The following is a 26,796-nucleotide window of genomic DNA, read 5'->3' as shown; positions in this document are numbered from 1 at the left end:
CCACGACTTCGTGCTTGCCCTGCCGGCGCCCGTCAACGCCACCTACTGGGACCATCAAGGTCCGTCTTTCCTCTTCGGGCCTGACGACGACTCTGACGATGAGTCATCTGACGAGGAGGTGCCGGAGGTCGTCCTATTGTCAGACGATGAGCCGGAGGTGCAGATCGTTGCGCCGGTCGGAGCCGTCGTGGATGGTGGCCGCAACGTTCCCATTGAGGTGGACGACCTGCCAGATCTGCCTGAATCCGCTATCATCAAGCAGGAGGTTGAGGAGGAGGAGGTGGCGCCGGCTGTTCAGGAGGTTAGCAAGAAGAAGAAAGCAGCAGTGAAGAGGGCAGCTGTTCTGGAGGTGCGCCGCTCCGAGCGCCTGAAGCTGCTCAAGGACTGAAGAATGCTGCGTTTGCAAGAGGTGCTGCTTAGGTATGCTGTTATACCACAGCATATAAGTTAGAGATATGATGTTGTTAGGTAGGTATGCTGATATATATGACAGCATATAAGTTAGTAAGATGGGGTTGTTAGCTAGGTATGCTGCTATATCATCACAGCATATAAGTTAGAACTCTTTTGGACATTCTATGGTTAGGTGTGCTACTATATACAGCACATAAGTTATCTGTAATTATCTGAACATGCATGATGTTGGTATGCAACTGGACTGCTTCCAATCTTGCAAATGTGGTGTGCTGCACTGCTGTGATGCAAATGTTGCATACAGTACTGCTTTACTTGCTTCTTTCTCTTCTTTCTGCATGTGGAGCACTTACTATAAATAGCAATCTGTACATATGGCACCTCATACAGAAATTCAGGTTTCAGACTCATTTTTAGTCAAAATTCAGTCTAGTTCAGACTGTTAAGTTAAAATTCAGTTAAGTTCAGACTGTTAATTTAAAATTCAGTTAAGTTATAATTCCCTTTAGTAAGAATTCAGTTTGGTAAAACTTCAGTCTAGTTCAGACTGTTAAGTTAAAATTCAGTTAAGTTATAATTCCCTTTAGTAAGAATTCAGCTTGGTAAAACTTCAGTCTAGTTCAGACTGTTAAGTTAAAATTCAGTTAAGTTATAATTCCCTTTAGTAAGAATTCAGTTTCGTAAAACTTCAGTCTAGTTCAGACTGTTAAGTTAAAATTCAGTTAAGTTATAATTCCCTTTAGTAAGAATTCAGTTAACTTAAATTCAGAGTGTTAGTTATAATCTAGTTAAGTTTAAATTCCATTTAGTTAGAATTCAGAGTGTTAGTTATAATTCAGTTAAGTTCAAATTCAGAGTGTTTATTACTTTGGAAACCAACAGTTGACTCTAACATTGGGCCTACCTACCACCATAAATCTAATGCCTACCTACCAACCACCATTTCTACTATATAAAGCACCCCCAATTGCCACAAACAACAACCACAATCCCTTCTCCTCCCCCTAGCCGCCAGAGAAAACCCTAGGACAGATAGAGATAGATCTTGGAGAGGTCATCGATGAAGAAGAACATGTGCCAAGGGTAGCCAGGCGCAGAGAGGCAAGAAGGAGGGAGAGAAGGAACCTAGCTCAGCGGATACTTGCAGCACGCAACCGCAAAGAAATGGAGCAGTTCCAGGAGGCATCCCCCCTTGGCTCCAACCCTAGTGATGATGATGTCATCCACTGGGCAAGGAGGAGGGCAAACTTCCATCCCTTTCAGGTGACTAGGATGAGGTGGAGTAGAATTCTGTATCCAGATGAATAAGCTTTTATGTGATGCAGTATCTAGATCCTCCTGGCTATTTGCAGTTAACTGAAGTTTTTATGTGATGCAGTATTTGGTTTTTATTTGTCATGCAGTATCTACATGAATTCTGTATCCAGATGAATAAGCTTTCATGTGATGCAATGTAATAAATCCTAGTTCCTCCTTCTTCTATGATATGTGATGCAGTGTATGGAATGTATGAAGTAACTTAATGAAATCCTGCATCTACCATTCTGTGATCCAAAATACCAGTGTATGCAACTTTCAGATAACTGAACAAATAACAGTTAACTGAACCATATTCAGTTAACATTGTATAGCAAACGTCAGTTAACTTCAAAAACAATCTTATACAAATTTTTTTGATAAAATTTCATTGTATATATAAAAAACACGGTGAACTGACATAACAAATCAGTAAACTGACATAACAAATTAGTAAACTGACATAACAAATCAGTAAACTGAAACAATGTTCAGTTAACCAAAGAAATACTCACTTCACTGAATCTACATTCAGATAACTGAATAATAGTTAAGTTCAACAGAAAATCAATTCAGTTAACTGGCAGAGCATTGATAATCCAAATTCACTTAACCAAATTCAGATAACATAGTGCATGCTTGTTGATTGCAGCAAATAGTACAGGGCATCTGGATACAGGGCATCAAAGATAACCCAAATTAACTAAACAAGTCCACTGATAATCATTAACTAAACAAGTCCAGATGATCACTAAAATTCATCTAGCAGCTCCCTAACCCTCCTTATCTTGCACTTGGTGTCCTCTTTATGCTTGAACAGGTCACCAATCATATACTCTAGCTTCTTAATCTCTTTCTTCAACACATCCCTTTCTTCCTTCAATTTGTCCCTCTCTTGCTTCATCTCATCCCTCTCTTTCTCTGCCTTAGCCCTGACCACCTGATGAATGTTGGTCACTGATTTGTCAGCCATTCTCTTCTTCTCAAGTTCTAGCTTTAGGTCAGACAGAGCTAGCCTTGTGTTGCCCAATTCAGTAATTGCCTGCTCTTTGTCATCCACCATCTTAGCAAAATCAAGTTTAAAAAACCTCAGGTCTTTTTCCATGGCTTCCTTCTCTTTCACAACCCTAACATTTTCTTTAGCCTGAACAACAGCTTGCCTAATCCTGGATGTGACCTCATCTTCATACATACCCCAGATCCTAGCTAGACTGGTCCTCAATTGTGGAGGCCACTCTAGGTCAACCCAATGCACATAGGGGCATTTAGGCCTATCCTAAAATTGGTGAGGAAATGCATAATTCAGTTAACTGAAGAAAATACAATAACACTGAATCAAAATGCAGTTAACTGGACAAAACTAAGTTAACTAAATCAAAATTCAGTTAACTCACTGAATCAAGTTTCAATACAACATGTCTGTTTGCACAAAAATACATATTTGAACAACTAAAATAAACTAAATGGCACAAAATGGCACAACAGATCAAGTTCAATATCAAATGAACTAGTACTACAGCACTACCATCTCAATCTACAACTACCAACATGTACTAACCTTTTGTGCACAACCCAGAAATCTTCTTCCACTGTCAACAGACTCAAATGCAACAAACTTCTCACACACTGCTTGGTGCTCACACCTATTAGGTAGATCTGCAGCAAGGCCTGCCCAATCGGTGCTCTCAATGGTGCGAGGACCCTAAAACAAAATCTGGTAAGAAATCGCATTTTTCAGAAACCCTGGATGCTCATTTGAACCTGGACAGGATCTTACCCGACTGGTGACTTCGTCGCCACTTGACGCGTACGAGCTCGATCCGGAATCACTCCATGAAACCATGGCCGCTAGCTTGCTTGGCGGCTGCGGCGGGCTGGACGGCGGCGAAGAGCAGAGGAGCAAAGCAAGAAAACAGAGAGGGGAGTGAGCTGCGGGTTGTCTGGATCGGGGGGGCCCAGACCGTGGTCTCCTTTAATTAATTCAGGTGAAATGGTGGTAGTGCGGGTTGATTCCAAGCAACGGCAGGGGGTCTTTGCAAAATGCGACGCGCTGACCGGGTGCGCACCCACGAGTCCACATGGCAAGCTCGGATTCGTCAGGACTTGATTTGCACATCTTGAGCAAGTTTAGGGACTGGGTAGGGTCATTTTTCAAGTTGTAGGACCAAACCATCACATTGAGAGCAAGTTCTAGGACCCCTAGTGCTTTTAACTCCTTTTCTAACGTCTCTAACCAGTAAACCAGCGAACACCAATTTTTTAAGCAATCCTAGCGAACACCCTTAAGACCGCCAGATCCGATCAAAACACATGACAATTTCTCTGCGCCGCGTGACAATTTTTCTGCCCTTTTTTGTACTACAAGACAATTTTTGCTTTAGAGCATGGCAAATACCTTAACACGACATCTGTTTTCGCATGGCAATTTTGTGCGTTTGCCGGGAAATCTTAAAAGATCTGACATCAGTTTTTAGACATCTCCGAAAAAAAGACATACAAACTCCGTTCTATGACATAGTAGGCGGCGCCGCACTGGTTTTCTTAAGGCGTTGTTTGGATAGAAGATATATATAGAATCCGTACTCTATAAACCAGGAAAACGGTTCAACCAAACAAAACCTGGTTTGGCTACTATAACAAATCCACGTTTATAGGAAACTTGGAACTATACAACCCAAGATTTCGGGCTTATAGAAAAACGAGCTTATAGGCGTTTTTCCACAAACGCGATTGCTATATGCGTGATCGCAACAACTTTTTCCCACCCGCTCGCTTCTCAACAACTTTTCTGGCGCCAGTTCTGCGTTTTGCTGCTCGCCCTCGCGCCTTTTTCATTGCTTATATACAGGCCCCATCGCTAATAAAACTGGCTGGCCGTCAATTCCATTCACAGGCGCTGGCTGGGAGACGCTGGCGCTGGTTCTGAGTGGCTTCTTCATCAGGCGGTTCTCATCATCTTCCCATCTTCAATCAAGTTGCACGACCCTGGTAAGATCAATCATCCTGTCAATATAAGTTGTAGTCGATGTACATATTTCATGATATTGTCCATTGATCAATCATCCAGATCAACAAATTAGTCCATATAAGTTGTAGATGTACAAATTTCATGGTATTGTTCATCGATCAATCATCTTGATCAACAAATTGGTCCATATGAGTTGTAGATGTACAGATTTCATGGTAATGTACAGATTTCATGGAATTGTTCATCGATTCATTTTTTGGTAATGAAGCTCATTTTGCAGAAAGAAAAAAACTCCGGTAATCTGAGATAGCCAATTCGTAGATGAAACTAGAACCACCAACTTGGCAATTTGTCCCCTCCTCTCTCTAATTGGAAACACACCTCTGTTTGATCATAAAAGAAACCCACTACACTAGTTACTTGCTGCTGTACATGGAAACCAGGTAAATGCCAGATATGAAAAAAGAGTAAATGGCATGCTAACTCTAATTATATATTTATATGGTATTGATAGGCAGTAGGCCAATCTGAATTGTGCGATATAAGTATGTATGTTTGTGCTGTAGTCTAAATTGTATACACATGTATCATAGTCTAGTATGTAGGCCAATCGTGTACTCCTGGATATAAGGAGCCCTCAAATTTAAATTCAACATGCACATGCAGCTTTACCTCTATAAAAACAAATGGTAAGCCAACAGTAGATCACTGAAATACAAGCCATCAGTTCCTTTGTCGACCTGCAATGTGAAAAGAACATAGGAATACACGTAGAAATCAAACAATTAGTAGTAAGTGTTGTCATAGATAAAACATTAAAGATTAGCTCAGTCCTAGACCCCCATTTGTCTATTGCAATCAGAAGAATACACGCCAAGAGATCACATGAATGCAGTTGAAATATTATTATCATGTTCATTTCTTCCACTTAACAGTGTTCTTCTCAACCAAATAACTCACTTTGCAATATGGCTTGTTGTAAGTACAACTTTAAATTGGAGGTTTTGAAATGTCAAGAGAAATTAAGTTTGTCAATCACATACTCATTTAAATTTTTTATTTTCTTGTAGATAAATATGGATGATCAGAAGGACCAAAAAAATAGGAAAGAAAACCCAGATAAAAAGAGGCATGTATGGAAATCTTCGGAGAACAAAATACTTCTCACTATAATGAAAGATCAAACTTTACACGGAGGGAAAGAAGGAACAGGTTACACAAAGAAAGCATGGCGTGATATCTTAGAACAATTCAATGATTCAAGAGTAGACAAACTTGAATTACAACAATTGAAAAATCGCCATAAGTACTACAGGAGTTGCTATGCTGCCATGGATAGACTTCTTAAACTGACTGGATTTGGTTGGGACGACGATGACAAAATGATAAAAGCTTCAGAAGAAACTTGGGAGGAACTAATTGAGGTAAGTTTGTGCGAGTAGGATTCATATAAAATTGGTATATTATATTTATTAATAAAAAAATTAACAACTTGCAGAAGGATAAGTCACTCCAAGAATATCGAGAAAAGGTGTGGCCTAGTTGGGAAGATCTTCAACAAATATGTGCTAGTTCAACGACATCTGGAGTTGGTGCTGTATCTAGCAAAGGGAAAGATGGTTCATGCACAACTAAATCATCTCAAATTGATCTCAATAAGGATGTTGAAGTACATGAAATCGAGTCTGATGAAAACAATAGCTCCCCTGGTGTGTTCACTAAGAAGTCGACAGCCATTGAGCCAGAAAAAAGGAAATTCCCTGGAAGTGGATCAAAAGAAACTACAAGAGGACAAAAACGTACAGCTGATGATGCCATAACAGCAATTGATCGTCTTGCAGATGCATCACTCAGCATTGCTGAAGCAAAGAAAAAAACAGCAGAACAAAATGACACTTACTCGGTTAAATCATGCATGTCAGTATTAAATAGTATGGGTAGCCTCGATGTCAGCACAAAACTGAAAGCAGTAAAAGCATTTACAGATGGTGACAAACCCACCATTTTCATTGAGATGGATGAAGAAACTCGAAAGCTTTGGATTCTTGATCCTTAGTTATTTTGTAATACACCATTATTTGATTTCAGTAATTGTCGTTTTATGTATTTAGAGAACAATTTCCATTGCTTTTTCTGTCACTTTGTGTTGCAACAATCAACTGTACTTTCAGTTTGAGAAAGTTCATTTCCAACTATTTTATATATCTTATAAAATATTATTCTGAGATGATACAATCAATAGTGTACACTGTGCAAGGAACCATGAACAGTTTGTATGTGCTAGATGATGAATTTTCTGATTCCGAGCAAGTTCTTATTAATAACATTTCTGCAGTGTCCGTGTTTCGTGATGTGTTGTTCACAAGGTTATTCAAAACACCTGTAACACCTCCATATTAACTGGTGCCCAGAAAACAAAAGAGTTGCTAGAGGGACATCCAGTTAGATTTTACAAACAAATTCGTCTTGAGAAGCACATATTCTACTTGCTGCGAGATGCTTTGTGTGAGAGAGGTTTACTGAAGGATACAAAGCGAATGACAATGGACGAACAACTACTCATGTTTCTACATACCATTGGTCACAATGTTAGGAACCGTGTCATCCAAGATAGATATCAGCATTCTGGTGAACCAATCAGCCGACACTTCAACATTGTTTTAGATGCCATAAATGGGTTGCGTGATGTTTGCATAACAGATCCAAGGAATGAAATCCCAGTGAAAATATTGGGTGATGCAAGGTTCTACCCATATTTCAAGATATTTTCCCATCGCAAACACATGTTACTTTTAAATATGATTAAATACTATGTCATGGAAACTTAAACTTCATTGTTTGACTAACAAAAATCCCAACAGAACTGCCTAGGAGCAATTGATGGGACACACATTGAGGCAAAAATCAGGCTAGATAAGCAAACTCCTTATAGAAATAGGCATGGTTACCCCTCTCAAAATGTAATGGCAGCAGTGTCATTTGACATGACATTCTCATATGTCGCTGCTGGATGGGAAGGTTCTGCGTCAGATCAAGCAGTTCTAAGATGGGCTGTTACTAGTGGGGGTTTTGTTGTTCCTGAAGGTAAAAGTTCAAACATATGAACTATATATTGATTAATCTTATTACATAAAGATTCTGACCATGCTATCAAACCTTACGTGCAGGTAAATTTTATCTTGTTGATTCTGGATATGCAAATACTCCAAAATTTATTGCCCCGTACCGTGGAGATCGTTATCATATTGCTTCTTTTCGTGGAAGTAATCGACGATATACTAGTGAGAAAGATATGTTCAATCATCTGCACACACAACTACGAAATGTTGTTGAGCAAACTTTTGGTGTTCTAAAAGCTCGCTTTCCAATTTTAAGTAGGAAAGGAGGAATTCCTTATCCATATAAAACACAAGTCAAGATTGTTATGGCTTGTTGTATTATCCACAACTTCATCTGGAAGGTTAATCATCATGATGAGTTGTTCGAGCTTTATGAGCATGGGGAAGCACAACAACATGTTGACCATGGTGATCAGCAAGTTAGAGGGCAAGCAAGAGAAGATGAACGAGCTGCTGGTGAGAGAGTTCGTGCATGCATTGCTCGACAGTTGTGGAGTAATCATCAACAGCGTTCCACTCAACAACCAGAAGATGATTGAGCATTACAATATTATTTTTTAAATTTTATTTATAGATTCATTACAATAATAATTGTTACAATTTTTCATCAATTTATAGGTTCCAAAACTTCCCGTTCTGTATTACAAGATGATAGTAATGCTAAATTATTTTATGTACAACTGTGTGCAATAAATTTGTCATTCGATAAGAAAAATGGCTCCCAGCTCAAATAATTCGACCTTGAAATGCAAACAAAGAAGAAATGTTTACCTACTCCGCTGAATCATCGTCCTCACGCTTGACCTCCAGCCCCGACATGGCCGCTATCAGGGTGGGCGGCGTCGAGCACTCTTTTGAGATCTGAACTTCCATGTACGGACGCTGCTGGACGGCCAGCATCAAGGGGCGGCGTACATCTGGGATGAGCTCGAGAAGAACCTCTCCCCGAGCAAAGCCTGTGCAGGGCCGATGAGGGAGGTCGCCCAGGGGCGGCGGACCTACGGGATGAGCTCGAGGAGCAGATCTCGCCGAGCAGAGCCTGTACGGGGACGACCAGAGTCGGCCTAGGCGACCAGGGAAAGCCTCCGCGCGCGGAGTCGTCGAGGCCGTCCCGACGGGAGGAGGGCGCCGGTGTCTGGCGGTGAGGACGAACGACGGAAGAGGAATCACAGGCTGGAGCGGCTGGAGTCGAAGCTTTTGGGAAGTCATCGTCAATGGCCAAAATTGGGGAAAGAAAGAGAGAGAAGGCAAGGGGAGGAAGTGAATCGGTATCCTCCTACCCAAACAAGGAAATGTATACAAGCCAGTTTTATCCTTTCCAAACCCAAACGTGTTTCTATGTAAATTAGTTATCCAAAAATTCATTAGCAAAACCGATTTTGCTAAAATCCGGCTACAAACTCGTTTACCATGTATCCGGCCCTATCCAAACAACGCCTAAAAGTGACTTCACCAAGTTTATAAAGGAAGTTATCTTTACCTTTAATACAAACTCATGATGATTCTAATGGTATTCAGTTGATATTCAAGATTGATAAAAAAATCGGTAACTTGATCAAAATTTTCAATTGTTTGACTCTAACAAATCTTGTATCCACTGTATTCTAAAATGAATGGAGTACAAAGAAATAGCAAGGATTCAGTGCAAATGCTAAATGGTGTGATAAGCAGTAACCAGACGTGAGTAACAACAAAATACTCCCTCCCTTCCTTTATATAAGGTGTATTTGTTTTTTGTAAAGTCAAACGAGTGCAAGTTTGTCCGAGTTTTTAGAAAAATATATCAACATTAACAATATGAAATTCATATCATTTGATCCATCATGAAAAGTAGTTTCATATTTTATCTACGAGGTACTACAGATGTTACTTTATTCTATAATCTTGGTCAAACATTCAAATGGTTGACTTGTGCTTATATTCTGGAACGGAAGGAGTATAAAAGAGTGCAACAAGTGGTCAAATCCCTGGTAATTCTAAGGACAAACTGGTTGTGTTACTTATGATGATCAAACGTTCTTGAGGATGTCGGATAATTGGATAGTTGTCAACCTCATATGTGACTTGCATCGATTATTCTTGCTTATTCGGTCTTGTAGGGATATAGCCTAATACTATGTTATGCAAAGCCACCAACTCACGGATACCTATGATTGTGTTCTTAGCGAGCGATCTGCAACTACTAAGATTTATTAAGGTAAACACCCAAGCATAGCCATAACTTCCTCTAGGCCCATATAGGTGAAGTGTCACGCATTCGACTTTCGCATAACACCACTAGAGAATAACAGCGCAACATGATCAACCAACAATCTTTACTGTAAATACATATGAAACTAGACAACTAGCTTTCGCTTGTATCCTCAAGAACACAAGTGAACTACTCACAATGCATCATGGTGAACATATTCAGTGGTAATGATAATTTTATCAATCCGAAAGCAATGATCTTTCACCAATAATACATAAGGCATCAATTACCAATACAACAATTAACACCAACATGCTGTAACAGTAAGCAATTCACACATGATACAAGGATGGATGAGATTAGAATGGGGGTGATGGTGCTGTTGATGGAGATGGTGAAGATGGCTTGGATGAAGATGTCCCCCCTTGATGCCTTGGAGTATGTGATGGCGATTGCTTCAAATTCCCCTGGTCTGATGTGCATATCTGGCTAGAAACAACCTTCTAGATAGAGCCAGGTTTCCACCTCGCATCGGCTGCGGAAACAATCGGAGAAACATGGATATGGAAGAAATTCTTCAAAAGTTACCATATGGGACCAATGGGTCACTAGAGGCCACACGTGGGTGCGCCTAGGCACCCCATGGCCCACCTGACAACCCCCTTCTGGCTCCTGGGATCTTCTTGTGCAAACCTTTGGGAACTAATTTTCTTTTATTTATAGGATCCTAGCAGGGTATTTTCTTCACGATGGTCCAAAATCCACCATGGACAACATCACTGGCAATTATTTCATGGATTTTCTGCATTATAAGATAAACCATCATTAAATTGATGCAAAGGCAATTGAAATGACATAAAAGTAGTATTTATCCTTTTAAATTGTGACGCGAAATGCACATATCATAGTGTAGGTACCGCAAGATAGGTTATAGATATTGGTATGTAACTACATCAAATAAGGATATGCCACATGCCCCTATACGCCAGATGACCTAATTTCGTTAAATCACAATCAATTCTGCTCAATAGTTGGATGTCTCGTCTATTGCTTTCATTTACAGTCAACACACTTTCTCACTTGGTTTCGATAACTACTACGACTATCCAATGCAGCATTGCTATTGGAGTTAATTTTGTCTTTCCATGATCATTCGTACTATTTTTTTTGATATATCCAAGTTACCTCACTAAGAAATCAAAGGAGCATCCACAGCTGCTTTGAATGGTGGGACTCTCAAAACACCTAAACATGAAAGGGACTGTCTATTTGGTAGTTTACTAATTTAAAATTTGGTACCAATTTTTTCGCACCATATATCAGTGACACATGACACTATCAAGTTGTCTAATTCCCAACTCGATGTCAATCAAAATTTTGCACCATACAAACAACAACACATGTCACTAACAAAGAAAAACATTTTACATAAAACTCTCAATTACAACTTTGCCTGATATGATTTACATGTATTAGAACTTTGTTCAAACAAGTGTAATGGACAACTTATTATTCTAGATAAAGATTTCACAACAAAAAAAGCATAAGGAAAATGTTCTACCAAATTATGACTTTTCACCACGAACTATTCATAGAACAAGTGACCCTATTCCTATATTTATCATAATATTAAAAATGCACACTTTTGTAAGCACAATACAATTGTAGTGTAAAAATCACTAATAACATGCAAATATGGACTTGAACTAGTGGCAAGAAAATGATAAAACCCAAAATGGGAAAATAAAAGAAAAAACTAAAATTAAACTAGGGCAAAACCATCATCCATGCTAAAGTCTCTTACTTAAAATAAATAATTAGGTACCAAAGCAACCCACAACTCATCATCAACAAATAAAAAAGCGAAAAACAAATAGGCACAATAAGAGAAGAATTGGAGACTAATAATAAAACCTGATTTGAAGCTGAAAAAGATCATTCAACTAATAAACTAATTCTAATATGATCAGAATGTCTTGTCCACTTGACTCCTATACGATTAGTAAATATCATGAATTCAAAAGAAAGAGAGTCTAACCCTTGATGGCTAGGATACATTCTCCCCTTCAGATTTCGCCAGTGAGTCTGTGGATTCGTCTCCCCTCTGACTGCCACTCCAGCGCAGTGACAAGGAGGAGAGTGCCGGTGCCTCCACTCCGGTTAGTAGTTTAGATTAGGTTTTTTCAATCCTCGCAGGTGCGGCACTCGGGGAGATGGCGACGCTTCTTCTTCGAGTTTGTCTTCTGGGCTCCGATCCTCCTGGACTTCATCCATCTGGACATAGTCAACGGAGCTCCGGTGCAGATTCTTGCCGTTTTCTTGGTGTCAGGTGTTTCAGATAATTAAATGGTTCAATGGTGACGACTGCGACTCCAGAGGGCTCGTCATTAGAGGCACATGCACGAAGACTTCTAAACTATCAACGAAACTTATGAAACTAGTTTTGAATCAAAAGAGCCCTCAAGTTTTTTTTATTTAGATTGGTGATCCTATTCGTTTCGTGTTGGCGTCACCGGAGCAAACACTCATATTCATCCATCTGTTTCTAATTCTACCCCTGGCAATATCCCCTCTCCTCCGGCCTTCCCTTTCACTCCCCCCTCTTGCGCCGCACGCACTACCCCTCCCCCCTCGACCTCGTCGCCGACGCCGCGATGCCGGAGGACGTCGAGATGAATGACTCCGCCCAGCCCGCCCCCGTCGCCGCTCCTGCGGCCGCCGACGCGCCCGCGCCCGCGCCCGCTCTCTCCACCCTGCAGCGTGAGTAGCCCGTCCCTCTCGCCCCCCAGTCCCCCAGTCCCCCAGTCCCCCCGGCCCCCAAACCCTAGCTCAGCTTCCGGCGCCGTAGGCGCTCAGCGGGCGGTAGCTCACGTGTGTTTGCCTCGCCGTGCCTGCAGATCTGAAGGAGATCGCGTCCGTGGTCGAGGCGGGGTCGCTGACCAAGGAGGTCCGCCGGATCTCCCGCGCCGTCCGCCTCACCGTCGCCCTGCGCCGCCGCCTCGCCGCCCCCGACGTCGCGGCCTTCCTCGCCTTCGCGCTGCCCGCTTCCTCCGAGGCCTTCACCCGCCTCTCCCCTCTCCTCCCCAAGGTATCTTTCTGCCTGCAACTTCAGAGCTCTCGTGATTTGGAATAAACATGCAATTATGCCTGAATCTGATGACACCGTCAAGGACGTGAGCGTCTGATGCTATGTTTGTTATTCTACATGTGTTACATGTGTCTTGGCTGCCGATTGACATGGTAGATCGTTCTGGATTGATTGGCCTTTTAGAAGTAAATGGGAACTCATAATCTAGGCCATTGTAGTAGAGTAACTGTTAGCCGGCTACTGTATGGTGATGCAACGCGAGCCTTTAGATTTTCCAATTCAGTTTCACTGTTGAAGTTCACGACGAATCAGGTTCCTTCTGTTCTGACGATTAATTGGTAATTGACACAGTCTTGGGTATCTCGTATTATGTCTGGCATGAGATCGTTCTGGATTGCTTGGCTTGTTAGAAATAAATTAGAACTCATAATCTAAATCATTGCTGCAAAGCAACTGTTACTGTGTGGTGATGCAGTACAAGCCTTGAGCAATTGCATATTTTGCAATTGAGTTTCACTACTGAAGTTCATGTCAAACCAGGTTCCTTCTATTCTGATGCTTAACTGTCACTCCCTCTGATCCAAAATAAGTGTCGCAGCTTTGAACTGAGGTTAGTTCAACCTTAGTTGAAAACTGCGACACTTACTATGGATCGGAGGTAGTAATTGATAATCTCATGCTTGGTGCATAGGGGGTTAGAACTTGCTTCGGATTAATTCTGTACACATCAAAATTTTCAAACTGAAGTGTTCTCTTGCTCAGAGGTGTTTTATGTTCATATGGTGTTACCTCCTTTAGGAAGATGGAAGTGAGATGGATGTTGACGCTGCAGCTCCAGCTGCTCAAGTTTCAATCAAGCATGGACTCCCAGAGATTGAAATATACTGCTACCTGCTTGTGTTGATTTTCCTTATTGATCACAAGAAATATGATGAGGTATGTCCGAGAGTTTCCTCCACTTTGTCATCATTAGTGATGAGACATACCAATTTGATGTTCTCTTCAGGCTAAAGCATGTGCAAACTCTAGCATTGCTCGTTTGAAGAATCTCAACAGGAGGACTGTTGATGTTTTGGCTTCTAGGCTGTATTCGTATTACTCGTATGTCCATGAACTCACCAACAGCCTTGCTGAAATTCGTGGGTGAGTTATTATATCATGAATTGTTATTCTCACTACACGGTATCTATACAGACCTTCCAGTGCGTCTCTGAGTAACTAGTAAGCGCTTTTTTCTGTTCGGTCCTGCTTTCATTTTCTTCTCATACAATTATCTCTTTGCAGAACTCTCCTTGGGTTGCACAGGATGGCAACTCTTCACCATGATGAGCTTGGGCAGGTTGTTCTGAGACCCTAGTTTTCAATTTTTTAGACATACAGCTTGAATGCTGTCAAATTATGGGGTTGACTTCTGGTTTCGATGGCAGGAAACTCTTCTTAACCTGCTTCTTCGCAATTACCTCCACTACAACCTATATGATCAGGCAGAAAAACTTAGGTCAAAGGCACCGCGTTTTGAAGCACATTCCAATCAGCAGGTAATCATAATTCATCAAGTATTTTATTTGCTCTCCTGTTTTTATGCTGAGTTGTTGCAGTTGAAGTAGAAATGCAATATGTCTTTATTCTTTGTACTAAGGCTGGTTATCGATTTAATGATGAACACCCTACGAAATTGTCATTCTTTCATTTGATCATGTGAAGGTATGTTGTAGACAAGAACTAATCTCCCTATTTTTCTCACAGTTCTGCCGCTATCTGTTCTACTTGGGAAAAATTAGAACAATTCAGCTCGAATACACTGATGCTAAAGAGAGCCTCTTGCAAGCAGCACGGAAAGCACCCACTGCAGCTCGTGGATTCCGCATCCAATGCAACAAATGGGCTATACTAGTAAGGCTACTTTTAGGGGAGATACCAGAGAGAACTGTTTTCATGCAGAAAGGAATGAAGGCGGCTTTGACACCATATTTTGAGCTTACAAATGTAAGTTCACCTTCTTTGGAAAATATACATGTTACTGCTGCATGATACATTCTTAATTTTTTTTCATGTATGATCTCCAGGCTGTTCGAGTTGGGGACTTAGAAGTGTTTAGAGCTGTTGCAGAGAAATTTGGGAGCATTTTCAGTGCCGACAGGACATCCAATTTGATTGTGAGGCTGCGCCACAACGTCATCCGGACTGGACTGCGCAACATTAGCATTTCCTACTCACGTATCTCCCTTGCTGACATTGCCAAGAAACTGAGGCTAGATACTAAGACTGCTGTTGCTGATGCTGAGAGCATTGTAGCCAAGGCCATCAGAGATGGGGCAATTGATGCCACCATCGATCATGCCAATGGTTGGGTGGTGTCGAAAGAGACTGGCGACGTGTACTCAACAAACGAGCCACAGGCTGCGTTCAACTCCAGGATTGCGTTCTGCCTGAACATGCACAACGAGGCAGTCAAGGCTCTGAGGTTCCCCCCGAATTCTCACAAGGAAAAGGAGAGTGCAGAGAAGAGGCGTGAGAGACTCCAGCAGGAGGAAGAACTTGCAAAACACATGGCCGAGGAGGACGATGATGACTTCTAGATTCCCTCTCCATGCTTTCAGGTGCTGCCTGTTCTTTACGAAGAAGCTGGTACTACTCTGTCAATTTCAGGGGCCGCAGTCCAATATCCTTGCAGGGACAATCTGAATGATTACTCGGTGCGGTTTTTTATGTTCGTAGGAAGCACCTTATTTTTCACTGCAAATTCTTATATCACTACAAATTGGTAGGAAGCGCCTTATTTTTCCATGAGATACTGTAATCGAGGAACTGAGAGAGCTTGTCGGAAACTGTTTTGCACTGCATCCTGTGTTTGCTTTGTGGGAAGCTGATTGAGGACTAGTTCCATGTGTTGCTTCATTTTCGATGTACATGATTCATCATATGCCCGTGGTGTTGCCTGTTTTCATAATCACTCTGCTAATGTTTTCGGGTGGCTGAAACTTTGTTGCCACTATTAACATTAGAGAATTGTACCTTTTAACTCGGTCATCTTGCGGAGTTGCAGTAAGGTGCTGCACTTTGCACTTAGCAGTACTGTTGAATGACGAGAAGAATTAGAAGAGAAGTTGAGGTTGTAAGCACAATCTTTTTAGGGTTCTACCCTGTTTAAGTGACATCTGTGTATTTCACTTAGGCGGACAATGAAGTATTCATGTTTGGCACATGCCAGGCCTGAGTGAAATCTATTAGTGTTCAACAGTAAAGCAGTACTTAACTGGTTCACTTGGCATTCATTTTCTATCTGTCTTGCATATAACCAGAATACAATTATACAGTGCAAGATTATATTCTAGCAGAAATAGCATTAATTATTTGTGTAGCAGGCTTTGGACAGCTAAGGCAGCTTAAGTTTTGTTCTGACGAAACAAGCCTAAGATGATACATCTGCAAGAATTGAGTAAAATGCAAGCGCGGTCCTAATTCTTTTCCAGAAGTGTCGATTGGGTCCTAATTCTTTTAAAATGCACATCTGGATCCTAATTCTTTCTAAATTGTTCACCCGAGGTCCTAATTTCGTCTGACCGCCGCTGACCAGCTCGCGTGGCGCTTTGACCGCCGCCACGTCGACTCGAGGGCCCACGCGGGATAGCGACCAGCCATGCGTTTTTTCAAAAGAGCCCCCCAACCCTAATCTCTCCGCAGCCGTAGTCCTTTTCCTCTCCTCTTCCCCACCTCTCTCTGCTCTGGCGAAACAGGGGAGATCGACGGCGGTGGTCCAGTGAGAAGAGGCAGGCGCTTGTCCGACGGCGCCGCCGCTAGGATGGCGCCTGTGCATCGGCGACCCAGAGATCCTCCTCCACGATACGGTCAGTGTGGTGCCCGTAACCCTAACCCTTGATCCTCTTTTTCTGCGGATACCTATTTAGCACGAATCGATGGTAGTATTTGACTGAATCCCTCGATACCTAGGACCACAAGAGGAGGTTTTTACCGTAGAAATCAACTATGCTGGATTTTTCTGCGGATTTGGCCGATCGAAGACGTATGTCGATGGGAAAGTTGCTCTGTTTGATGGTTGCGAAGTAGATACATGGTCTCCTCTCTGGCTCACTGATTTTATGCAGCAACTGGGATATAGTGACCAATCTAAGCATGTTATTTACTGGTTACTGCCTGGAAAGAATTTAGGCGATGGACTGCGGATTGTGGACTGTGACACTGACACTTTGCATATGACAGCAGTTGTTCCAAAATTCTAGTACTTTCAGTTGTTTGTTGATCACAAAGACATGGCCTTTGACAATGTAATTGATGATATTCATGTTAGTGGTACACCTGAGCTACCTCCTGTACTAAGCCCTAAATCTCCTGGGTTTAGCAGTGGAATAAGAGGAAGTCCCAGGTTTAAGGTGAAAGCTCATAAAGGCAGACTGAACCAATTTAATGCAGACAACAGCAATGAAGGGAGTAGCAGTGTTCCGCCAGTGGGACAAAATGTTGGACATGAGCTTAGAAGAAGCAGGAGGAAAATTGTGGTAGAAGAAGAAATCCCCAATGAAAATGACAGTGACAGTGATGACAGTGAATGGGATTCAGACTGGGTTGACTCTGACAATGAAGTAGACAAAGATGATGATGATCTGTATGAAGAATGGGTTGATGAAAAATTTGAGAAGAAGAAAAAGAAGAAATCTGAATGGGAGCAGGACAGTGATTATGATACAGATGAACTGCAGGAGCTACAAGATTCAGAGCTTGAAGATAGTGATTCAGCAGAGGAAGTGGAAGTAGTAGATGCACAAGGAAGGAAAAAAATGAAAAAGAAAGTGAAGCTGAAAAGGTGGAGGCCTGAGAACATGAAAGAAGTCAGTTTTCACATAGGCATGGTGTTCTTGTCTGTCATTGAACTAAGAGCAGCAATTCAAGAGTACATTGTGAAGCAGAGAGTGCAAATTCATTACATAAAGAATGATAAGCAGAGGATAAGGGCAGGTTGTGTTGGAGATTGTCCCTGGTTCTTATTTGCTGCACCTGATAGCAGGACCAAAGCATGGGTTGTGAAGAAGTATGTGGGTGAGCATACATGTGAAAGAGAGTGGGCACTCAAGCAATTTACAGCAAGATATTTGGCTGGCAAGTATGTGGAAACATTTAGAGCAGATGAGAAGATGACACTGCAGAACTTTGGCAGACTTGTTCAGTTGGACTACAACATGCAACCTAGTAGAAGTAAGCTAGCTAGAGCAAGGAGGATTGCACTAAAGAAAATTCATGGAGATGAACTTGAGCAGTATAATTTACTGTGGGACTTTGCAGCTGAAATCAGAAGATCAAACCCTGGCAGTACCATGTTTGTGAATGCAAACAATGGAAAGTTTGAGAACTGCTACATGGCCTTAGATGCATGCAAAAGGGGTTTTCTGCTAGCTTGTAGGCCCATTATATGCATTGATGGGTGTCACATTAAGAACAAGTATGGTGGAGTGATGCTGACTGCTGTTGGAGTTGATCCTAACGATTGTATCTTTCCCATTGCAATTGCCATAGTAGAAGTGGAAGATACTGTCACATGGAAGTGGTTCTTGAACACACTGAAGGAGGATCTGAACATACAAAACACAACACCATGGACATTGATGAGTGATAGGCAGAAGGTAGTAATAACATTTCATATTATCACACTGTAGCATTTCATATTATCATACTGTAGCATTTCATATTATCATACTATAACATTTCATATTATCATACTGTAGCATTTCATATTATCATACTGTAGCATTTCATTTGTTTATTCTGCAATGTATGTAGGGGTTGATTAATGCTGTCAATGCAATATTTCCTCATGCACAACATAGATTTTGTGTGAGGCATTTGCATCAAAACTTTGCAAAGAACTGGAAAGGTGATGTAATGAAGAATAAATTGTGGCAAATTGCAAGAGCTACACATGAGGCAGACTGGAAGAAGTACATGCAAGAGATGAAAGAGCTGGACCAGGGGGCCTATGAGTACTTGGATGCAATTGACCCAAGGCAGTGGTGCAAGGCTTATTTCCATGAACTCCCAAAGTGTGATTTGCTTCTGAAAAACAGTTGTGAAGTGTTCAACAAGTAAGTGGTAGTACTGTATCATTTAAATTGTCATACTGCATCCTTTCATACTGTTGGAACTGTAGCATTTCATTTGTTCTAACTGTAGTGATTTCATAGGTATATACTTGATGCCAGAGAAATGCCTATAGTTACTTGTCTTAAGAAGATCAAGGACCAATTAATGACTAGGTTTTATAGCAAGAATCTGGAATCTGAGGAGATGTGTGGTCAAATTTGTCCCAAAATTAGAAAGAAACTGGATAAAAATATTAACATGTCCAACAACTGCACTGCATTACCAGCTGGACAACACATATTTCATGTTATGGGCATGGTTGGGGAGTATGATGTGAACATACAGAAGGAGGAGTGCTCTTGTAGGGCATGGCAGCTCTCAGGAATTCCATGTAGACATGGAGTTGCATGTTTAAGACATGAAAGAATTAAACCAGAGGATGTTGTCAACAAGTGCTACAGCATTGATGCTTTCAAAGCTGCTTATGGCAAGATCATAATGCCATGTAGTGATCCTAGAGTGTGGCCTAAAACTAATGGGCCTCAAATGCTGCCACCAAACTATGAGAAGAAAGTTGGTAGGCCTGGAAAGAAGAGAAAGCAGAACCCACTAGAGGAGGACAATGGAACTAGGATGAGCAGACATGGCATTATTGGGCACTGCAGTGTGTGCAATCAACCAGGACACAACAAAAGAAAGTGCCCTGAACTAGGTAGAGGACAACCAACAACACAAGATCCTGGAGCAGCACATAAGGCAGAAGCAGAACAGGAGCCAGCAGCAGAAGAGGCAGCAGCAGAACATGATCCAGCAACAGAACATGCATCAGCAGAACATGCAGCAACAGAACATGCAGCAACTGAACATGCAGCAACAGAACATGTGCCAACAACTGAAGATGAGCCATCAATACAAGAACATGTGCCAATTCAGGTTGTGCTTCCAGAAACACAACAAAGAACTAAACTACCAGTCAAGAGAAGGCCCAGTTGCAAGGTGCATTTCCCTTAAATGTTTCCCTCAAATGTTGACAGATTTCTGAAATTGCAATGCTCAACAACATTTCTGATTTTTTTGCAGAAAAAGGCATGTCCACAAGTGGGCAAAAGTACATCCAATATGATATCTTCTTCTATGACTTATGATATTGCTTCATCTACTGTGATTGAGATTTTACAGGACCAAGTGAGAGCTTTTTATTCAAATGCAATGTTAATAAATGCAATGCCATATGTTCTTCCAGAAATTCACCTACATTACTAACTAAATGTTTGGTTGGTTTGTAGGCTATAGCTACTCAACAATCTCAAACAGCAGTGCCAACTCCTCTACCAGAAAGCCAGTTCGTTGCAAACTGCAGAGATGCCCTGCCACCTCCAAGAAGCCATACTACTGCTACACTAGGTTTGAAGAGAAGGAAGAAAGTGAAAAAAACTAAGGAGAACAAAGCCCCAACAATTCAGAAGTGAAGACTACAAAGCTGTTATGGAAAGAAGCAGTGTAGGATGTTTTTCTTTTGCTTAGGAAACAAGATGGTTTGTAATGAAACCTCATGCTGAGATGTGACTTTGGGTTTCACACAAACCATGGAAATGTAATGCTATTTCCTACTTTTGTTGCACAACTTGAAGACCTTGTAATGCTGAATCCATCTATCTATCTTTCAGACTGCTTTTAAGTTCAATTACTAGTAAAAGAAAGGCCTTGTATATTACTGTTTATTTGTGCTGTCAATGCTAGTAAAAAAATTGCTGCAAAAGTACAGAAAAACAACCAAAATGCTGCCAAATTTTAGTTCAATTTCATTGCAACAGTACATGATCAACATCTGGATACACCAACAAGCATTGAACACTAGATACATCATACTACCACATCACTTCTTAAATCCTACATACACCACTACTACAATCAATACAACAAGTGCACTGAGAATACTCCTACAGAGAAAAATGAGCTCATTCATCTTCTGCATTGCTTCTGCATACACCACAGTCTCAACAGTGCTCTGCTTCTTCACTTGCACCTCTGTTTCTTCACTTGCAATGACACCAGCTGAATCAAAACTGCTCAATCCAGGGCTGACGTATCCACCTCTCACCAAAAAAATCTAAATAGTTGTCTGGTCCATCTTCCCAATAATAATGTTGGCAAGGATTTGGTGGAATCTGACAGAAATTGAGTAAAAAAAATTCAGCCAAAAAGAAACACAGAAAAATAAAAAAAATTCAGCCAAAAAGAAACACAGAAAAATCAAATCGATTGGGCACTTGTAGAAGATCTTACATGGTGGTTGGCACTTGTAGAAAATCCTGCCAGGATTTGCCTCTGATTTTGATACAAGACGAATTGTAGATCGAATGCGGCAGCTAGGGCATGGTACCAACGGCAGCATACCCGCTTGGGCCGGCGATGAGATGGGCGGCGAGAAAAGGGCTAATGCCGGAGGTGGAGGAGGCGCTTGGGAAGCCTTCTTCCCGCGGTGCTTCACGGCAGACGAGCTAGCGGCGGCGGACATGGCGGCGACGGCGCGGCGCCAGAGAGAGGAAGAGAGCAAGCAGAAGACCTAGGGACTGGGGAATGATGAAAGCATAAACTCCAGGGGCCAAACTGCTTAAATTCCCAACCTCCAACCGCGGGAAATCTCCCGCGTGGGCCCTCGAGTCGACGTGGCAGCGGTCAAAGCGCCACGCGAGCTGGTCAGCGGCGGTCAGACGAAATTAGGACCTCGGGTGAACAACTTAGAAAGAATTAGGATCCAGATGTGCATTTTGAAAGAATTAGGACCCAATCGACACTTTTGGAAAAGAATTAGGACCGCGCTTGCATTTTACTCGCAAGAATTTAACATGTAAGTTCAGATGAAAAGATCTTGATAAACTTTTAGCATAGTTGGCCTTTCTTTGGGTGAAGGGGTTAGGCAATCAAATGCCACAGAGATGCACCGCTTCACGTTGTTCGCCTCGGTTTTGGGTCGTGGAAGTCGTTTATCCAAAATTTCTTCTAGGAGGAATTTGTCATTGAGTGAAGAATGAAAAGCTTGTATGTCTCCTGGATGTTTGCCCATCAACACCTCGGGCACCACCACGCCAAAGCTATATACATCACATTTCTCCGTAACTAGAGAAGTGTAGGAACATTCTGTGTCCAAAACAGGAACATAAGAATTAGGATTATGCATTAGTGCAGAGTGTTCAATCTAACAGAATTTAGATAGCATTGTGTTGAATAAACATACCAGGTGCTATGTACCCATAAGTCCCTGCTAGTGCACTCCAGTTTGATGAATCAGGTTTCAACATTCTTGCAATACCGAAATCCGAGACAAACCCCTTGTAGCCAGCATCTAGTAAGATGTTTCTGCTTGTGATGTCTCGATGAATTATGGGTGGGTGAACATCATGGTGGAGGTAAGTGAGGGCTTGAGCCACATCTCTTATTAGAGCCACCCTTCTCTGCCAATGGAATTGGACTGCTAGTTCTTCATTGCTTAAGATAGAAGCTAGATTTCCTTTCTCTATATACTGGCATACAAGGAACCTGTACCGTGGATGAGAGCAATACCCATATAGCTTGACGATGCTGCGTTGGCGAATTTTTGTTAACATTTCAATCTCATGCTGGAATCTTTCTTCATCATGTGCCTCCTCATCGCCTCCATGGGAGTTTCTTTACTGCAACCACTTGTTCATCTTGAAGTTCTGCCTTATAAACAATACCACTGGATCCTTCTCCAATGCAATGTTTCTCATCGAAATTGTCAGTTGCATTGATAATATCCTCAAATGCCATTTTGCCATCAAAGCTCCATACAGAGAATACATCCCTTTTGTTCACATCATCAGTTCTTTGAGATACTTTCTTGCGGCAAATAAAAAAGGCAATTACACATGCTACTACTACTGAAATAGCAGCAGCAAACATAGGAAGACCGATTGACAGTATAATCTTTTGATGCTTTCTCCTATGATCCGCAAGGGGTAAATTACAAGGAGAGATGCCAATAAGGTCTCCACAAAGATCTTTGTTGTGGAGAAACCATTCTGCTGATGCATTGCGAATCCCTTTCGGGATAGACCCTTCTAGGAAGTTGTATGATACATCAAACATTGTTAGGCTTTGCATGCTTGCAATCGAAACAGGGATGGCACCGCTGAATTGATTGTGTGAGAAGTTTACAAACATCAATACCTCTAGTTTCCCGAGTTCCGGTGGTATTGGTCCGCTGAGACTGTTCATACTAAGATCAAGCATTCTTTGCAGCGAAGCTAAATTGCCCAAACTACCAGGAAGACTTCCATTAAGGCTGTTGTTCACTTGTTCTCCATATGTAATGACTGCAGTTTCAGACAATTTCCAATCTCTTCTGGTACTTTACCACTTAAAAGGTTGCTTGAGAAATGAAGAATCTCAAGATTACTAAGTTGGCCGATTTGCTTAGGGATCTGGCCAGATAGTTTGTTGTTTCTTAAATCCATCCAGTACAGATTCGTTAGCTTGCCGATTTCTGGTGGTATCTCACTGGTCAACCTATTGAAACTCAGTATGAGTCTTCTAAGATTTTTTAGCCCCCCCAACTCAGAAGGTATACCACCTTCTATCATGTTGTCTTCGAAATTAATACCTGTTAAGTTTTTACATGAGCCCCAGTTTGGCGAGAGCCGGCCTTTAAATCTGTTTGAAGACAAATTAATGTCACTCAGATGTGGATACACCCCAAATGCTTCAGATATGTCTCCCTCGATCTGATTTTTGCTGATTCCGAAATATATTAGTGAACTACAATCCCTCAAACCTTTTGGGACAGGCCCGTCAAAATTGTTGCGAAAGAGTCGGAAAACCTGAAGCTTCTTACCGTGGCACAAGTCTGGCAAGTGTCCGGTCAGCTGGTTGTCAGCCAGTTGAATGGCGACCAAATTGGTGAGGTTGGAGAGTCCAGGAGGCAAAGGACCAGAGAACTTATTATTGAACAGTCGCATTTCTATCATGCTCTTCAATTTCCCAAAACTTTGATGAATTGATCCGGACAATTTGTTTTGGTAGGATATAAGATATTCCAATTTTTCCAAATTTCCAAACTCGGGCGGCAACTCGCCAGAGAGACTGTTGTTATTTATTGCTATTTGTTTTAGTGAAGACATGTTCCCAATACTTGGCAGCACTGATCCAACAATGAAATTGTCCGAGAGTAGGAGTGCTTCAAGATTCACAAGATTTCCAAACTCATGAGGGATTGATCCAGTTATATGGTTATCCCAAAGAGCAAAATAGGTCAGTGAAGTAAGATTGCCGGCAACACCAGAGGGAACTGAGCCGGTTAAACGGTTCACCGACAAATCCAACCCAATCAAGTTGGAGAGCATCCCAAACTCTACAGGGACCGGACCAGTGAGCTGGTTCAGATATGCGGTGAGGTATCTAAGCTCTGTGAGGTTTCCAAAGGAGCGCGGAAGTATGCCATTGAGGTTGTTTTTCTCGAATACTAGTTCTTGCAGAGTCTGGACTTGTCCTAACTCTTCAGGTATGGGTCCTGACAAACGGTTGTCAGAAAAGACCAGAGAGTTGAGGCTGGTCAAGTTTGCAAGGGCAGAAGGTATTTGGCCAGAAAGGATGTTGGAGCCCAAATCCATCTCTCTCATGTTCCGAAGCCGTCCAAGGTGCCATGGGATGTTACCTGACAGCCTATTCCCAGGTAGATAAAGAAAGGCAAGTCTTGAGAGATTACCTAAAGCAACAGGGATTTGGCCGGTGAGATTGTTGCTGGAGAGGTCCAGTAGCGTGAGCCTCCGGAGGTTGCTTAACGACGAGGGTATGGACCCCCATAGCTGGTCACCGGAGAAGTTGAGTGTGGAGAGCATGGGAAGAGAGCCGATGCCTGGAGGGATGGCACCGGTGAGACCATAGTTGCCGCTGAGGTCGAGGTTGACGAGGTGAGGGAGCGACTGGAAACTCAAGGCGTCCAGCCGCCCTGCAATGCCGGCCCCGCCAAGGGAGATTCCTCTGATGACCTTGGCCGTGGCTCCTCGGCGTGACCGAGTGTTGCCGCAGGTGATGCCGGTCCAGTTGCACGGGTGCATGCCGCCGTCGTCTCTCCAGGTTCCCAGCTAGGAGTGCTTGGAGGAGTACTTGACAGATGATTTCCAGCGGAGAAGCGCCGCGGCCTGGGATCTCAGCGAAGTGCCGCGGCCTGCCGCTGTTGCTGTCGCGGGCGTGGCGCGGCCCTCGGCTTGCGTGGAAGCAAGGAGAAGGAGAAGCAGCAGCAGGGCAAGCGAGAGAACCGGGTGATGCAGCAGCAGCGGCGGGGTCACCTTGGGATCCGCCATGGCGCGTGCGTACTACGATGATATGACTGCATGCATACGCCCAAGTGATCATCACGTAAACTAGTTAACCGATCAAAAATACTCCCACAAGTCTCGGAGCAAGAGGCACAGAGAAGAAGAGCGCATGTACGTATCTCTGGTGTCCGGAGCGGAGCCGAAGGCAGCAGCCGTTTCGTGCTTTGGTTTTGCTGGACTGAGACGAGTGAGTTGGCTCCTATAGTGCGGCCGGCCGGCTATATGCTTTCCATACGCAATAGGACCGAAATCTTCTGCGTTTTCTAGTTCGAGATGTTTCAAGGCTGACAAACATCAGACTTGGAGCGGGTTTACTGGTCTAAGATTGGTCGTGCTTCCAGTCCGCTGTAGAGATGGACTTTTTCCTCGGTTTTCTTGGAAAATTTAGGGCCTCAGTTGAACTTGTATGTATTCGACATGGACAGCATTAATGTCGATGTGTGCAATTGTCGTGCGGGGTTGGACTTTTTCTTGGAAACTTTAGCATGTATATATGAGTTGATGGTTAACACAATCAGTAGGAGTACGGTTCAAACAGGGAAAACTGTCGGCATGACCCACAAAATTTTTAACCTATGTTTTTACATGTTTATTTATTATGAGATTTGCAACACTTATTTTTTTAGGCAAATTCATCGAAATTATTAGTTGAGGTGTACTTGTTACAAATATCACTCACACCTCCCAGGTTACGACAAGTGGCGTGCTGCATGTGCGCCACTTGTCGCAACCTGAGAGTTTCCCCTTCTTTCATAGATCCGTTTATTCAAAACGTTTTATCTCTTAAATCGTGCATCCAGATCTTGAACCACTTTCACCGTTGGATTTCTCGCGTCGAGATCTTCAAAGCCAGATCTCATGTTGATAGGTTTTGACAAACTTTTTTTTCACAAAAAACTGGACAAAATAAATTGATCCAGGAACACGGGTTTTTCCCTTTCCGAAAAGGCACGCCCGTGCCTCTCGCGGAAGGAAAAAAAAATAGAAAACACGTTTTTTCCGTTTCCGAGAGACACGGCTGAGACTCTCGCGAAAGCATAACCGTACCTCTCGCGGAAGAAACAAATAGGAAACGAGTTTTTTCCCGTTTTCGAGAGGCACGGCCGTGACTCTCGCGAAAGCACAACCGTGCCTCTCGCGGAAGAAAAAAAAACAAAAAACGTATTTTTTCCTTTTTTGAAAGGCACGGCCGTGACTCTCGCGAAAGCACAACCGTGCCTCTCACGGAAGCAAAACCGTGCCTCTCGTAGAAGAAAAAAGACAGAAAACACGTTTTTTTTCGTTTTTGA

General features: G+C 42.3%; 4 protein-coding genes, 1 long non-coding RNA gene and 1 pseudogene across 6 annotated transcripts; 3 read left to right on the top strand and 3 right to left on the bottom strand.

Moving 5' to 3' along the window:
• Positions 1-2,461: 2,461 nt before the first annotated feature.
• Positions 2,462-3,553, bottom strand: LOC147972484 (uncharacterized). Its single transcript, XM_087524353.1, has 3 exons — positions 3,488-3,553; positions 3,269-3,412; positions 2,462-2,986 (listed from the first exon to the last, which is right to left on the bottom strand). Exons 1-3 carry the CDS (start codon positions 3,551-3,553, stop codon positions 2,462-2,464), a joined length of 735 nt encoding a protein of 244 aa, XP_087380479.1.
• Positions 3,554-4,216: 663 nt separating this feature from the next.
• LOC147972482 (uncharacterized) lies at positions 4,217-9,060 on the bottom strand. The gene is made up of 3 exons (XR_015603421.1): positions 8,569-9,060; positions 5,351-5,418; positions 4,217-4,695 (listed from the first exon to the last, which is right to left on the bottom strand). It is a non-coding gene; the product is annotated as an uncharacterized LOC147972482 (long non-coding RNA).
• On the top strand, positions 5,510-6,774 carry LOC147972483 (uncharacterized). Its single transcript, XM_087523084.1, has 2 exons — positions 5,510-6,102; positions 6,177-6,774. Exons 1-2 carry the CDS (start codon positions 5,755-5,757, stop codon positions 6,732-6,734), a joined length of 906 nt encoding a protein of 301 aa, XP_087379210.1. The 5' UTR covers positions 5,510-5,754; the 3' UTR covers positions 6,735-6,774.
• A 3,475-nt stretch (positions 9,061-12,535) lies between the features above and the next one.
• On the top strand, positions 12,536-15,974 carry LOC125510260 (putative 26S proteasome non-ATPase regulatory subunit 3). Its single transcript, XM_048675381.2, has 8 exons — positions 12,536-12,748; positions 12,886-13,076; positions 13,875-14,012; positions 14,083-14,219; positions 14,361-14,415; positions 14,504-14,614; positions 14,823-15,062; positions 15,143-15,974. The coding sequence occupies exons 1-8, from the start codon at positions 12,643-12,645 to the stop codon at positions 15,653-15,655; spliced, it is 1,491 nt and encodes a 496-aa protein (XP_048531338.1). The 5' UTR covers positions 12,536-12,642; the 3' UTR covers positions 15,656-15,974.
• Positions 15,975-17,347: 1,373 nt separating this feature from the next.
• Positions 17,348-20,638, top strand: LOC147972481 (uncharacterized). Its single transcript, XM_087524352.1, has 6 exons — positions 17,348-18,712; positions 18,870-19,171; positions 19,271-20,007; positions 20,119-20,165; positions 20,250-20,354; positions 20,456-20,638. The coding sequence occupies exons 1-6, from the start codon at positions 17,348-17,350 to the stop codon at positions 20,636-20,638; spliced, it is 2,739 nt and encodes a 912-aa protein (XP_087380478.1).
• A 787-nt stretch (positions 20,639-21,425) lies between these two features.
• On the bottom strand, positions 21,426-25,739 carry LOC147972480 (uncharacterized; annotated as a pseudogene). The gene is made up of 2 exons (XR_015603420.1): positions 22,408-25,739; positions 21,426-22,310 (listed from the first exon to the last, which is right to left on the bottom strand). The product of XR_015603420.1 is annotated as an uncharacterized LOC147972480 (transcript).
• Positions 25,740-26,796: the final 1,057 nt, after the last annotated feature.

Source organism: Triticum urartu, chromosome 5A (genome assembly GCF_056163025.1).
Source record: "Triticum urartu cultivar PI428250 chromosome 5A, HENAU_Tu73, whole genome shotgun sequence".
Lineage (NCBI taxonomy): Eukaryota > Viridiplantae > Streptophyta > Magnoliopsida > Poales > Poaceae > Triticum > Triticum urartu.
This window is presented reverse-complemented; position numbering and strand designations above follow the sequence as displayed.

Coding starts and splice junctions, on each gene's coding strand:
- LOC147972484 (XM_087524353.1), bottom strand. CDS start 3,553: ATGGTTTCATGGAGTGATTCCGGATCGAGCTCGTACGCGTCAAGTGGC. Junction 3,413..3,487: donor GCGACGAAGTCACCAGTCGG/GTAAGATCCTGT, acceptor ATTTTGTTTTAG/GGTCCTCGCACCATTGAGAG. Junction 2,987..3,268: donor TTCTGGGTTGTGCACAAAAG/GTTAGTACATGT, acceptor CACCAATTTTAG/GATAGGCCTAAATGCCCCTA.
- LOC147972483 (XM_087523084.1), top strand. CDS start 5,755: ATGGATGATCAGAAGGACCAAAAAAATAGGAAAGAAAACCCAGATAAA. Junction 6,103..6,176: donor CTTGGGAGGAACTAATTGAG/GTAAGTTTGTGC, acceptor AACAACTTGCAG/AAGGATAAGTCACTCCAAGA.
- LOC125510260 (XM_048675381.2), top strand. CDS start 12,643: ATGCCGGAGGACGTCGAGATGAATGACTCCGCCCAGCCCGCCCCCGTC. Junction 13,077..13,874: donor TCTCCCCTCTCCTCCCCAAG/GTATCTTTCTGC, acceptor TACCTCCTTTAG/GAAGATGGAAGTGAGATGGA. Junction 14,220..14,360: donor AGCCTTGCTGAAATTCGTGG/GTGAGTTATTAT, acceptor ATCTCTTTGCAG/AACTCTCCTTGGGTTGCACA.
- LOC147972481 (XM_087524352.1), top strand. CDS start 17,348: ATGGCCTTTGACAATGTAATTGATGATATTCATGTTAGTGGTACACCT. Junction 19,172..19,270: donor AGTTGTGAAGTGTTCAACAA/GTAAGTGGTAGT, acceptor GTGATTTCATAG/GTATATACTTGATGCCAGAG. Junction 20,355..20,455: donor TTGAGATTTTACAGGACCAA/GTGAGAGCTTTT, acceptor GTTGGTTTGTAG/GCTATAGCTACTCAACAATC.